This window comes from Condylostylus longicornis, unplaced genomic scaffold, assembly GCF_029603195.1.
Source record: "Condylostylus longicornis isolate FDR11 unplaced genomic scaffold, ASM2960319v2 ptg000004l, whole genome shotgun sequence".
NCBI classification, from domain to species: domain Eukaryota; kingdom Metazoa; phylum Arthropoda; class Insecta; order Diptera; family Dolichopodidae; genus Condylostylus; species Condylostylus longicornis.
Genome location: NW_026577973.1, coordinates 2,064,851 through 2,080,976, shown reverse-complemented (window position 1 = coordinate 2,080,976; position 16,126 = coordinate 2,064,851). Strand labels below are relative to the sequence as shown.

General features: G+C 22.1%; 1 protein-coding gene across 2 annotated transcripts in view; it reads left to right on the top strand.

The window, feature by feature from the left end:
* LOC129614168 (protein obstructor-E) overlaps positions 1-8,157 on the top strand; it is a 46,000-nt gene extending 37,843 nt beyond the window's left edge. Inside the window, exons 2-5 of one of the 2 annotated variants that reach the window (XM_055528597.1) lie at positions 1,139-1,348; positions 1,588-1,776; positions 1,884-2,094; positions 7,651-8,157. In XM_055528597.1, the coding sequence (XP_055384572.1) occupies positions 1,139-1,348; positions 1,588-1,776; positions 1,884-2,094; positions 7,651-7,705 (665 nt within the window). In that variant the 3' untranslated portion in view covers positions 7,706-8,157. Of the gene's footprint in view, positions 1-1,138; positions 1,349-1,587; positions 1,777-1,883; positions 2,095-3,933; positions 4,224-7,650 lie in introns of those variants that run through there. The other variant, XM_055528589.1, reaches the window with a different exon arrangement.
* The last annotated feature ends 7,969 nt before the right edge of the window (positions 8,158-16,126 follow it).

Here is a 16,126-nt window from a genome sequence, read left to right as displayed (position 1 = left end):
TTGCAAAATATAACAAGGTTAAAATTCATATAAATTTACATTGTTATTTCGAGTATTCAAGTTAATCCGAGATATTTTTAAATACTATGAAAACACAAAATCATCTTTTAAATGGTATATTTGTATTATGGTAAATATACGTTTTATAAAATTCATTTTAATATTACAATATTTATATAGAAAATTGTTATTAAAAGCGTTCATAAGTAATTAAATAACAACTTTAGTAAATAATATTGAAATATAGAATTGATAGCTTCATCAACGAATATTTAAGAATATTTTAGTGTTAAATATAAATGTTATGTATAAATTAATTATTAATTATCGTATATCATTATGTATATATACAAACATGTACACAAATATAGTAAGGTTAGAATGACATAAAATGAAACTAAATAAAAGTCAAATGAGAAACTTTAAATGCTACATAGAAAATTTATGAGACTTGACAATTCAATAACCGGAGCACCTTGAAATATTTTTTAATGTTATTTAAAAAGATAACCGAAATATAAAAAAAATTTTAAAATAATAATGACAATATTTTCGAACAGTACTGCGTGTTTACAAAATTTTTTTTATTTTTACTTTTGCTTGTAGGTATTTATTTAAATTTTTTTTCTTACTTTTGAAATATTTTAGAATATTTTAACAAAAAAAAAAGCGGTATTTAACGCCTTAAAAAAATAAGATTAAATTCGGACTTGAAAATTTAATATTACAATATTGTTAATTAAGCTTAAAGTAAAAAAATTTTAGTTATTATTGAACTGAACCAGTTTTAATGTGGTTCTCAACGTAATATTTTAATTTATGTAACATACGTATTACACATACATATATGCATATGAATAAGCGTATGTTGAAAGTGTCTTGCTAAATAATATTAAAGATTAAATCGAAAATTATAAATATTGCATTGAGAACATTATGAAAAGCAATTACATATAGGTACACACAATTTTTTTATATAGATTAAAATTATTTATGTTTCGACATTTCAACTCCTTTCTGCTTGTCTATTGACAAAATTAAACTCCAATTTGATAAAAATATTATTGATTTGCAATTCTAAAAAAATATCTGAGAATTTTTTTAATTCTAAATTTTTATTCTTTATTATTGTTTACAGCTTTGGCCCAAGATTCATTCAAATGTCCAGATGATTTTGGTTTCTATCCACATTCAGTATCATGTGATAAATATTGGAAATGTGACAATGGTGTTGCAGAATTAAAAACATGTGGTAATGGTTTAGCATTTGATGCTACTGATGAAAAATATTTATCAGAGAACTGTGATTATTTACATAATGTTGATTGTGGTGATCGTCAAAAATTAGGTATGTATAATTAATTAAAATTTTTAACATAAAAATGTGTGTGATCAATTATTTAGCTCACTCGTTCTAATTCTGTCTAAGAAATTAATATAAGTTTAGAATTTTTTTTAAGTACTCATAACTAAACTTATAAATTTTATTTTATAAAAAATTTTGTTGTACTCATTTTATTTATTTTACTGTGTCTATGGATCAATCGTTTTTCATTGATTTTTTCTTTTTTCATGTACGTATTATAGAGGAACCAATTTCAACACCACACTGTGAAAGATTGTATGGTATTTTTGCCGATTCAGCTAAATGTGATGTATTCTGGAATTGTTGGAATGGTGAAGCATCAAGATATCAATGTTCACCTGGATTAGCATATGATCGTGACGCACGTGTTTGTATGTGGGCTGATCAAGTACCAGAATGTAAAAATGAAGGTATATAATTTAATTATTATAAGGCAATGCTAAATACTTGATAAAACAAAATAGAAAGTTAATCAAAGTCAATTAAATAAATTATTATTTTATATGAATATTTTTAGAAGTAGCAAACGGATTCACATGTCCAGCACCAGGTGAAATTTCAAATGCTGGTTCATTCTCAAGACATGCACATCCAGAAGATTGCCGTAAATATTACATTTGTTTAGAAGGTGTTGCACGTGAATATGGTTGCCCAATTGGTACAGTCTTCAAAATTGGTGATGCTGATGGTACTGGTAACTGTGAAGATCCAGAAGATGTTCCCGGATGGTAAGTTTAAATATTTTACTTCTATTTGATATTTTTTTTTTTATGTTTTGATGTTATTTAATTTAATGGAAAACAAAATAAAACCAAAAAACAACAATTCTATTTATAACTATAAATTCTATATATAATATAAATTTTATTTAATATTATTTGAATATTTATGTATGTGTGTGCATGATCTTTTCAATCTATTTTTTACACTTATATATATGTATATGTTTGTATACATTTCCTATACTCTTTTAATCAAATATATTGTACATGTATATATCAACCTTTTTTTTTACACACAAAAACATAATCTAATAATTTGTTTTTTTTTATAAACTATCTAATGATGGTTGGTTTACTCAATTATACCTTCTGTTTTTTTAAATATTTTCTTCACATTTTCTAATTAATTAAAACAATTTTATTAACTTCTTTTTGTCACTAAAAAAAAAAAAATTATTCACAAAATAAAATCATCGACATTGAAATTATTGAAAAAACAAAAGACAAAGAAAACGCAATGATTTTGAAATTCATAATTATTAAAGTCTTTATAATAGAAAGATTAGATAGTCGAAAGTCAAATAAAATAATATTCTATGCAATATTATACCATAGGAAATATACAATCTTATTATATAAATATAGCACAATTTTATAATTAATACATATATAAGTTCTTATATATATAGTAAATATTATGTGCAACCAAATTTAAATTTAAGTTGTTATATAAAAATTTTGATGAAAATATTATATTGTTCAGTGTCGAAATTATTATATAGTGAAAGCAATATACAATGTGTATATAAATTATTATATAAAATTTTGTTTATGTACATTATTAATGTAAATATTTTATTAAAAACATAATTATTATACTAACATTATTTTGAATTTTACATCTATTTCTTTTGTAAATTGTATCTATTTATTTTTCAAAAATTTATTTAGAAAATTTTTATTATTTTTACATATTATATGCATGAGAATAGAAGTGTATTTAATCCCTCATAATTAATTGTATTTTTTATATCTTTTATACACACTACGATACAAATTTTGTACAACTGTACATATCGTTTATACAATTTAAGATTTGTGAGACATATGAGATTTGAGATGTATAAGAGTAAATATTCTTATATCTTTGTTGCGAATTCTTAAATTTAAAATTTTATCACTTTTTTAAATTTTAATTTCAATTTTGTACTAAAAACTCGTCAATTATTCTGTAAATTCAAAATTTGATAATAATCAATTATTCTATAAATTTCAAATTCTGTAAATTCAACTCGTCAATTATTCTGTAAATTCTATTCAAACAGCAACAATTTTCCATATATACAAATATGTTGTCAAGTAATGTTCTCTCAATATTTTAATTTTTTTAAATTCTAAATTATAACATTCCAAAATGTTATCACATAAAATTTTAAAATATAAAAAATCTCTTATAATTTGCATGATGATTTTTACAATTTAATATAAGTATAATATTTAATCAAATATTAGTGTAATATTATAATCCTTTTAGTCCTGGCACTGATAATATTTAATATTTCCATCAATTTAAATTGTTTTATACATTTATATAAATATACTATGAAATATGGTTATTTTTTTTTTGGAAAATATTAAATTAAAAAAAAATTAACATCAGAATACATAGTACATATTTTGTTATATATATATATAAATGTATATTAGTATATATATATATATTCTATAATAACACAAAATTAAGTATAATACAACAAATCAAAAAATAACAAAAACAAATCAATATTATTATACCAAAAATTTATACCAATATATACAAAACAAAAATCCCCTAAAAAATTACAGTGAAGACTATTATGGTGATTTGGACTTGAAGAGCATTCGTAAAAGTGAATTATTAGCTGGTCTTCATAAAGATGATGGACATAATGTTCGCCCAAAACAAACAAAGAAAGTTGCACCCGTTGCCGAGAAAGCGTAAATCTCTAAATAATTAGTTATTATTTAAAAAAAAAAAAACCCCAGGAATAAAAAATTTCTATATAAAAAATAAAATAAAAAAAAAATAATGTTAAAATAAAAAAAATATATAAAAAAAAAACAAAAACACAAAAATACCATACACTCAAAACAAATTACAAAACAAAATTACAGACAAACAAAAAATCTTAAATTAATAAAATTTGTAAATTTTCCTAAATTAAATGTGTAATTGTTAAAAAATTAAAAGAAAAAAAGAGATGAAAAAGCAAAAATACCGTTAGGTTATCTTTATATAATTCGTTCTTGTTAAATCGAAAATTTAAGAATTTAGTGCATATTACATTTTCTTTTTTATAAGTTCTTTTTTATAGCATACACAAAAAAAGATTATTTGTTGTTCGAATTCCGAACTAATTTATAACTTATATTTTCTCTGGACAGTTTTTTTTTATTTTCAAAATTATTGTATGTAACATGAAAATATGTGTAAATAACTCATATATAAATAACCATATACATATAAATATAGCCCTGTCAAATAATTTCATTTTGTAAAATTACAATTTTTTGTACTATAAACATTTTTTTCAAATGTAAATTTGTCCAAAAAACAAAAAAAAAAAAGAAAACGAAAATTCATAACAACACTGAGAGACTGCCTATATTTTTTTTTTGTAGAAAAACAAAAATATTTAAAAACAAAATAAAAAATAAAAATTATGTTTATTAAAAAAAATTAAATTACAGTAACAATAATAAAAAAAACAATCAAATGTTAAATAAACGTAAATATGTGAAAATCAATCACTACTTAACATAACTGAAAAATTAAATATAATTTCAATATTTTGAGTTAATTTGGATTCTGGTTACGTTTTTTTAATTTGCATTCATAAAAATAGAACGTAACCAGAAATTTAAATATTTTTGCCAATATGCAACATATAGTTCTCGCACTTATTCATGCTCTCTCATTTAATATGAAACATTTTAATTTTTAATGCTCTCACTCTCTCTCAATCATTAAGAGGTAAATGAATGAGCAATTGTAATACAATTAATAATATTGCCAGATTATTTGTTTATTTCTCATCTGTTAAGCATTTTCTCCACTTTCAAAATTTCCAATACCAAAATTTGAATTAAAATTCCGTATTAATTACCTGTACACTTTAGTGTAGAATTAAAATATTAAATTTAATCAAATTAAATTAGAATTTTGAAATTATATTAAATTTTTAATTTATTAAAATTAAATATTTTGTTAAATTTCAAAGAAAAAAAAATTCTCAAATATTCATCCATTATACTTTATTATTAAAATTCAGATTAAAAAAAAAAAACGAAAAATTATTAAAAATAAACAAAATCAAAAATCTTAATTTTTAAGTAATTTTTAAGTTAAAATTATAAAAAAAAAGCATTGAAAACGAAAACTAAAAAAAAAATTTTTTTTTAATTAAAAAACACCTAAAACTTTACAATTTTTGTGTATAATGAACCCGTAGGTAAAAAAAAGCAAAATCAAAAAATGAATTCCATATATAAAAAAAATTTTTTTTGTATTCAAAAGGAAACAGAAAAGGAGAAATAACTAAAAGAGTAAAAAAAAAAGATAAGCAAAAAAAGGAAAAAAAAAACAATATTAAAGCCATGATGTTTTTTTGAAATTAAAAATAAAAAAAAATTATTATAAAAAAAAAATTAAAAACTAAATAAAAATTTATTTAAAAAATTTAAAAACAATGTTTGGTTAATTTTTTACCCTCATTTCAACTTATTATTTTCATCTTCACTTTTAACTTTCATTTCAAACTTTTCACTGTGAACACTACACTAACAATTATTGTTAATTTTTCTATTCCTTATTTGTTTTTTTTTTCAGATTAACATTTTTTTTTTATAATTTTCCTTTTATTTAATTTTATTAATTTTCTACTAAATGTGTTTAAACAGCGTGTTATTTGAATGGTATACATTTATTTTGACTTATGTCATTAGTTAACTTAAAATCCGGTGGGATCGTCCGAAATGAAAACTTGCAAAATAAAATGAAATAGGGTCAATGACTAAATAAAAAAAATATATTCTCTTTAATTTTCAAAACTATGCTATAAATTGATTTATTTGATGCAATTATTTTTGGAATAAGGAGCCTCTAAATATGCAAAACAAAATTTACTGTAATTATGTTATGTATACATAAAAATTTATATTGCAGTTTGCAAATGTAAGTTGTTTTGACAAGTTTGCACTAGAAATTCGCTAAAAATTATTTTTAGAAAAGAATACAAAAGTAATACAGTCTCTGAATATTAAATTCATCTCTGAATTCAACTGCTTGTAAAGCATTATAACTAGATGAAGAGACGTAATATAGCCCAATGATGTCATAATTTTACACACATGTATGTATACAAAAATCCCTAAAAATATGCAAACCTTTTATATAAAATAAAAAACTTTATGTAATTCTTATCTCGGAGTCATTCTGTTATCATTTCATATGTAATTCCTATTACGAAGTCATTTTGTAATTCCTATTACAAAAATACTTTATTCACAAAATGAGTTTCCAAAATTTAAAAATTATAATATGTATTTGTATTATTTTTTAGCTATATAGTAATTTCAAATAATGAACGAAATTATGTAATATAAAAATATGTAAAACATTTTTCAAAATTCAATTTTAGTTTTGGCAGTATATAAAATTTTCATTATTGTGAAAAGGTTTTATATAATTGTAATTATAAGAGAGTCGTAGTCATGAATATGAAATTTTTAACCTACACTGAAATTTTAAATTGCAGACCGAGTTTTAGAACAAATTTTTTGATATAATGTTCGCTATCTTATATATAGCGATGTTGTAGAGATTAAAAGCGATGAAGAGTAGATTTTTTGAATGCATTGCAATATAAATTTGCACTAGATAATTTGCGAAAATGCCCGAAATATATATATAATATGTCAAATAGTTAATTCTGCTATAAAAATACAAAAACAAAATTCTGTTAATGAAAAATCAATTGATTCCTTTGAGTTAACATTCATAAGATCTTTAAGACATGTTTACCTTTAATACCAAAATTTTATCTTTGGTATTACAAAACGAATTAATAAGATGGAAACTAGAAAATTTTAATGAATTATTTTTATGGTGAGTATTCAAAAATTTTAACTTCACAATTCGTAATTGCTTCAGCTGCTATTTTGTTTTTTTTTTATAAATATTATGCACCCAAATGAATATATAAATAAAATATTATTATGTAAAAATTCAATTTCTTAGTTTTATCATGTATTTTGGGTTTGAGCATAAAAGTAGGTTAAATTAAGTAAAAAGAATATTAAAAATGCATATAAAAAATTAAAATTTGTATGCATCCCGCTTAGATTATTTTTTTATACATTTAAAAACATTTTTATATAGCATTATTTTAAAGACTATTTATTTTCATTAACTGCTTACTAATTTCAATGCTGTAAAATAGAATTTAATGCAACAAAAAAAAAATATAAATTTCTTCGAAAAAAAAAATTAATTTTTATTTTTTTTATTTTATTTATTTGCAGTGAGGACTACTATGGTGATGTTGATTTGAAAGCGCTTAAACGATTGGGTTTCTAAAATGGCCATCTTTTATTAACTTAAGACTGACATGAAAATTCTTTTCCCCAAAAATTCTTCCACATCTTTTATATTTGCTCACCATTTCCGGAAAATACAGTTTTCCAAATTTATTCTAAGCTGAACTATTTACAACCTTATTACAATTCAATTAGTAATAATCCTCCGAAAAAAAAAAATCGATAAAGCCAGCAATTAAGTGATCAATCACAAAACCGAAACAATTTTTTAGCTAGTAAAAGAGTCAAATTTTTAAATTTTTTATTTGTAATTTTTAATTTTTTTTTTAAGTGCATAATTTTGTGCATTGATTTATTTTGTTTTTTTTTTTATTTTTATTATTTATTTTCTTAAGTTTTAATTTTAATTTTTATTTTATATTTTAAGTTGTAATATCAATAATTCATGTAAATACTTCACATTAATAAATTTGATAGAAAAAACGAGATAAACGTAGATTTATTTTTTCACTTACAAATGCCAATTTTACTTCATGTTTTCTTCATTCGTTTTCATTATTGTATGAGAATTTTTAATTGGAATTTTCAAATTTACAATTAAATTTGAGAAAGTTTTTTATTCGACTCACTATATGGAAGATTGTTCGAGTAACAGAGCTAACTTTTCTTTAAAATTAGAGAGCAAAATCAACTAATCACTCAAATGATTTAGCAATAGCACTGTAGCAATAATAACCAGACATTGTTTCTAAATTTAATAAAATATTTGAAATTCCTCATAAAACATTCTTTAATCATTTCCATAATAAAAAAAATTCATTAAAAAACCAAATATAAATTATTGCTGAATAATATAATTTTAATTTCCTTAATTATTACTATTGGAAACCGCACATGACTGCATATTGTGAATACCATTCACCGAATAGATGTTACATAATTTGTGAAATAAAATTCAGTCCCAAAAAAGAAAAAAATATTTTACTTCATAATACAATACGAAATATACCAAAAAGAAAAATAAACCTAAAACATGAAAAAGAAAATGTTACTTTTAACAACAAATTTTTATCAAAAAAATTTTTACTGTTATATTATATTGTAATTTATTATATAACAATCTAACAATATGTATTTTTTACAATAACGGTCAATTTATATCCTAATATTCATCATCAGAGTAAAAGTTTACAATCATCAGTCAAAATCATTTTACGTTCTAACGCTATTGTTTCACTGTCAATAAAACATACAGAACAATAGCCATTGATTACAAATTTTGTTGCTGTTGTTATAGTTGTTGTTGTTGTTTTTGTTATTTTTATCAATATCTTTTATATTTATGAAATTTGTATTGTTCTTATTGAGCTTTCTATTTCTATAGTTAGAATTTTAGTACTGTCCAAAATGATTATTTCTCATAGCAAATAAAAATGTTGTTAATATATTCTAAGCATTGGAAAATTTTCGTTTCATTCAACAATATTGGTACAGATTGTTTGCAAATAATGACAATTCATAGGTTCTAAAAAGTTCTAAATTACAAAAAAAGATTCAAAAAGGTGCAATCTATATTTAATAAAATAGTGCAATTCACATTTTGATCAGCAAATTAAGTGAGAATTTGTTCTTTTGGATCAATCTCGTCTAGCGATATTTTTGGAGGATTAAAGAAAATTTTGTTGAAAAAATTCTGCCTCTAACACATTTATCTGACTTTGTATTAACAAAATAATTCTGAACCCAGGTATGTCAGGCCTAGAAAATTTAAAACAAAAAAACAAATTTTCATTATGACTCAAATCAATTTATTAAAAACACTTATCTGCTTTCACTTGGTAAAAAAATTATTTTAAAATTTTGAAAATTTCTTACTTATATTCATAGGAAATGATGGAAAACACCTTGTATACATATTTGGATTTGTAAAGTATATAAATTTGTTTGTTGAATTAAAAAAGAATAAAAACGAATATAGGAAAGGATTTTTATGATATTTTGCATGGAAAGATAACAAATTACGTAACAATGAATGCAAATCCTGCAAACATACATATACATATCTAGTGTCATATTAGATTTGAATTATTTCTGTTAGCCTTATCTTATAACCATTAAAGCGTATACAAACTAAATTATAATTTCTTTTTATTTATTCATTCGACTCGAATTTGAAATAAAATTTTATTTTTGTAAACATATGAATTAGAATTTATGTAAAGCATCATAAAAAACATATCGGATCAAAAATATTCGAAATTTAAACAAAAAAGAGAGTGTATGCACCAAAAATATAATATAATTATTAATAACTCTTATACCTTGTAACTCTTTTTGAAACAAAAATAAATGCCTAACTCAAATATTTGGAATTTTAAAAATAAATAATTAGTTTAAAAGCTTTCATATTTGATATACAATAGTAAAAAAATTAAAATAACCAATAAATTCGCGTTGAACTTTAAAACCTGCGCAAAGAGTACGAATTTGTAATTTGAATTATTTGAAATTAAGTAAATTGTTGTACTGTTGCTTAAATAAATTCCATTTCGTCTTTAATTCCAACACAATTGCATTGAATACTGCACACAATATCCGTATTTCAATTAAAATTTTTATTTATGCTTTACAGTTTTTCTGACCCTAAAATAAATTTCGTTTTAAAATATTTTTAAATTGATCTATAAATTATACAAAAATCATGCCCAAAAATTGTTTTATAACTTGATGAAAACTATAAAAGTTTAAAGATAACTTTTTTTTTTTTGGTTTGCTAAAAATAAAATTTAACTTCCTCTACCAACAAAGTATTTCCGAGTCACCAGACATTCAACTGATATTTCAAATTCACACTATTTTCGGTATTAACAAGTTATCAAATTTACAATAGAAGAATTTTTTTTTTTTTGTTTCCTAGAAAGTCATAGAAAATTTTAAGTTTTTTTCGTTGATTGAATAAAAATATGAAAACCTACACACTTTAACTATACATAAGTAAAATATATATGGAACACTTAAACGTATATTAGATGACAAAACTTTCACTAGGTGCAAAAATTCACAAAACGAAAAAGTGACTAAAAATTTTTAAATAATCTCAAAAACTTATTAAATCCACTGTACAAATATGAGAACATGAAGAAAAAACTTATCGAAAAAATTTTGTTTCTAAACAATGAAAACTGAGAAATTTACCTTTTCAATAAAAAAAACAAGCTAAACTATAAATGTGTATGTACACTCATATGTGTACATATTCATATTCAACAACATATATTCAGTTGAACATTTTGTTCTAAGTTATTCCACCGTAAACAACAGGATAACCTCTTATCTGAATCCTATAAATGAATTCATGTATGAAATGCTGATTAAAGTACAGGGTACTACAAATTAAATTTTTCCGTTTCTAATGTTAAAAATCACAATATGAATTTTCATAATATTATGTTGTGTTCTTTTTGTATTTTATGTTACTGAGTCTAAATTATAATAAAATATTGGTCTATATATATCGAAATCATAAGAATTTTGATTTCAAAATTTTGTTCAAATTTTAAATATTTTTAAAGCGTTCAAAACCAAATTTTACTTCGTATTCAATTCCAATTTAAATTTACTTGTGTGCTCCATTCTTTTAACATTTTCTTTAAAAATACAATTCTAAACAACGACAGAGTAACATCAACCTCAGAAATTAACGGATAAATCAACCCAATACGCGCAATTGTCAAATTTCGACTCTATATCTTTAAATTGACTAATAACAATCTATTATCACAATGACTACATTCAAGTACTAAAGAAGCCTAAATCAAGTAAAGAATATATGAGTACAAAAAAATTGTTTTTGAATACCCAAGATCCTCTTAAACCTATCCTTATTTAAATATTCCCAATTTAAATTTCCTGTAAAATTAATTGTTTTAACTTTTTATTCAATTTGATATTTATTTTTTCTATAGAATATTTTGACTTATACAATATTGTGTTTTAAAAAGCGAATTGTTAATTGAAAACATTTTTTAAAAATAATATTCAGACTTATAATAGTGAAAACTATACTATGAATATGTGAATTTAAAAAGAAATGTTATGGATTTGTTGGAGTATTAACACAATCATTTTTGTTTTTAAAAAATTGAAAAATTGATTTTCATTACAATAATCTAAAATTTTATTTTTATTGTGAAGTACCCTTACCCTAAATATTGCATTATTTTATTTTGAAATAACTTTTAAAAAGGTTTTTCCAACTCCATATTGTAAAACTAGGTTGTACAATTATTTTATAATAATTGTTTATTGATATTGAAAAAAAATTTAACTAAACTTTTAAAAAATAAATAAAATATTTAAATTAGTTTCATTATAAATTTTGCACTAATAATTTTGGAATTCAATTAAAAAACAAATAAAACTACTGTGAAATCCTTTTGTTCTAGCAATGAATGAATTATGAAAAATCTCACAGGTAAATTTAAAAATTTTATAGTAACTAAAAATTGGTACACGTACGATATAACATAAGTACAATACTTTATCACTTTTCCAACAAAATTATTAAAAAAATTTATTTATGACTTTCAATCTATTCGCACATTTTTATAATGGTCCAGCCGTGCCAACAGAACGTGCCTCTGTTTGCATACCTTTAACCGCTTTCAAGATAAAATCCAAAATTTTAAATGCAATTCGATCTTGTTGAAAACTTATTCTCTAAAAGAAAATTTTTACCTATACTTCCACATTTAAAAGCTGACGATCCTTGATACTCGTAATCATAGGAAATGTTACTTTTTAACAATTTGTATTTATTTAAACCGCAAACGTATATTTACGAATGCCGCTAACACAGAACAGGAATAGTACAAAATAACTGCTGCTGTTCGACATAATATTCTTACAATAACAGAAAATAATGGTTGCCTTAGATCAGTTTTTTTTTAAAGAATTGCATTCAAAGGGAAATGTACTATTTTACAAAACATCAATTGGATTTAAAATTTGTTTTTAAAATTGATTTTATAAAAACTTCTTTTCTTCATAATCTACGTTAATTTATTTTTTAGTATTTAATTTTAACGCTAATAGCTAAGAGGCACACTTCATACACGTGTATGAGCAGTACTTTACAAAGGTTAATCATAAGTAAAATTATTATTATTGAACATTTAAACGTTTTTTATTCAAATTTTAATTTAAAATGAAAAATAAGAATTTATGTACATATCTATGTATGTATATACTTTCTGGTTAAAGAGTTTCTTTTCCAAAATGTTTCCAAGTCACATAAAAAACAAATATTTTTAAATGTCTGCTATTTTTTTTCTATTTTATTTTATATGTACTCGTATTATAAAACTTGTAAATATTCAGAATTGATCAAAATGAAATTTCGAAGAAAAAATTTTTAACAAACAAAAAAATGGATTGTAAAAGAGCAATAATGCAAAAAAATATAAAAAAAAAAATTAAAATTAAAAATCAAAAAGTCGCCATCACTTTTTCTAGTAAGTTCTTGAAAAAATTAGGTAAAAAAGCTTTTAAAATTATAAAAAATTTAAGAGCATTATAAAAATTGGGTAAACATAAATTTCTATTCGAGCAACAAGAACCTGGACTTAAGTATACCGTAGATTATAATATAAAATTTAAGCGCGACCAGATGCCCCATAAAAATATTTCAAAAAACAGGTTAAAATTTTGAAAAAATCAACATATTTCTAGGACTCACAGTACTTTTTCGGCTTCCACAGTGATATTTAAACAAATTTCTTTTCCTACTCTATGAAGGCATACTATAATTAGAACTCTGTGTATCATATTTAATTCCATAATTTTTATTGAACCCTGAATCTAAGATTTTAGTTTTCTGGGCCAAAATGTTTACTAGAAAAAATATTGCTCTTAGACTTTAAAAAGAATTACGAGCGAGCGCATCATCTATTTTGAAGCTCTTCCAAAAAAAAATATTATTTAAAATAGATGGACAGAACAATTTTTGAAATACTTACACAAAAATTTAAATATTTTTCCATCAAATCGAAAAAAAATTCAATAAAAATTATAGAAAAAATCAGTCATACGAATAAAATTAAAATTTATCCATTTTTCGTCCATTGAACAAAATTTAAAAGAGGTTCAATAAATTATTGAAAGAGCATTCAAGTAAGAAACAAAAAATTTTCCAAAATACTTTTTTTTCTTTTATTTTACCTGTCCCCCATCAATATTGCCATCTATTTTTGAGTTTGTTCGTTTCTTTAGGTTATTTTTTTCTTTAAATATTTTTAAATAAATTCTGGTTTAGCAACAATAAGAATTATAACGAATGAAAAATACTATAACTATAAAGTTATCATTAAAATAATGCTAGACAAATACAAAACAATAAGGTGCAATAAAAGAAATTTAATGGTCAGATTTGAAAATAAGGTGAGCTGAAATATTTTAATCTGAAAAAAAAAAATTTTTTTTTTTAACTCTTTCATTTAATGTCCTTTAACACTTCTTTGGTTTAACTTTGTTTTCAGCTTTAGCTCTTTGCTTCCATAAACGAAAGGATATTGCCACAAAAACTCTTTGAAAAATAAAACTTATTCTTTAGCAAAGAATTGTAAAGTTTTATTTTCTATACTTTTCTGAACAAAAGATTTCGATGTGCTGTCAGGATATATTTTACACGTTTCTAATAGGATTTATGTTAATCTGTAAAGGAAGATACGTTTTGTTTTCATAGTATAATTTTAAAGAAAATAATGTTCGAATTAAATATAAAATTTTCACTATTTTTAATAAATACAAGTATTATAGATAAACACAAAAAATTTAAGATTCTCTTCGAAATTATTTGATGTAATTAAAAATCAAATTAACATTAATTAAATTTATATTCAAATATTTTATAAAGTTCAGGCATTTTTGTATAACATACATATAGTATAACAAGCAGTTAAGGAAAATTCATTGCAATACACCATTAATAGAAAAAATAATTAATTGCGTTCGAAAAATTTTCGAATTTTTTTAATATTTTAAATTTTAATTATCATGGACATCAGTGTACTCTAATATAAAATTTTTATTCTAATAATCAAAAGATCTTTTTTTTAATTAAAAATAAATATTAATTCTTATAATCAATCATTATATTAAGAACGTATATACTTACATACTCTACATTCTATTCAAATTATCATATACGAGTATAAAGGAGATATACAGACCTACATACATGCACAGTAATTTTAAATATTTTTAATTATATTTTCTTCAGAGAAATTTTTAAAAAAAAGGTCATCTAAATTAACTTTTAATTAAATTAAATTATTGAAAGGTCATTAAATAAACCTCGTTTTAAGTTTATTGAAAAACAAAATTTCATTAATCTCTTTTAGGAGTGTACAAAACCGTATATATGTAAACGATACCAAGAAGAAAAAAAAAAAGGTATAAAAAGAATATTATGCAACATTTTTGTGTATTTAAGGATATTTTAAAATATACATATTAACATTAATTAGAATAAAATGGCTATAGAGATAAATTGAAAATTAGCTCCTTATATTCATAAAGGTATACACTGCTTACCTATTTACATAAATATAGTTCAATTAATTAAGATGGCAATTAGGACAAGGATAAAAGTTAAAAGTTGATTTTTTTACAAAAAAAAAAAACAAAGCCATGAAAAAATAAAAATACATTTTTAAATATATTAGCGGTATGATAGTTTAACCACAGTTATGCCATTTGCTTCATTTCTTTTTATAAAGGATCACTTGGAATTTTTTTGGTTTTCAATAATTTTGGTACTATTTATTAATTACAATTTCATTAACATTATATACCCTTAATACTTGGTGCGATATAAAACACAAAGTCCTTTTTTAATAAATTTTGTAGTTAATTTTAAAATTTTATGAACCTAGGATTGTATTTGTAAACGAATATATAGAAATTTTTGCATAAAATTGAAGGTTTAATAAATAAATTTAATTATAAAAGGCTGTTTGATATTAATTAGGTTAAGAAAATTAATTATGTATATTATACCAACACAAAATATTGCAGGTGTTTGAAACTTATGAAATAAAATTGGAAAAATATAATAAGGTTAAATTCATTCCATTTTGACTGTTTGGCCAGCCATACGTTTGTTTGCCTTTCTTTGTGGTAGAAAGACAAAAACTAGGCTGAACTAATCAATCATTCAGTTCAACTACTGTGTAAACGTTTCTTTAAAAATTCCTGTTATAGGATATTATAGATATTATCAGAATAATGTAAATCAAGAATTGCTTTTATATTAAGTTCGTAACCACTTGCGGTAAGATTGTATGTCTATATGTATATTCAAGCTAAACGAAAAATTCTGGTTTAATTTACCAATTTCCGAGCGTCAGTTCGTCAGATCGCACAACTGATCATTCGGTGAACGCATGCAATTGGATAAATT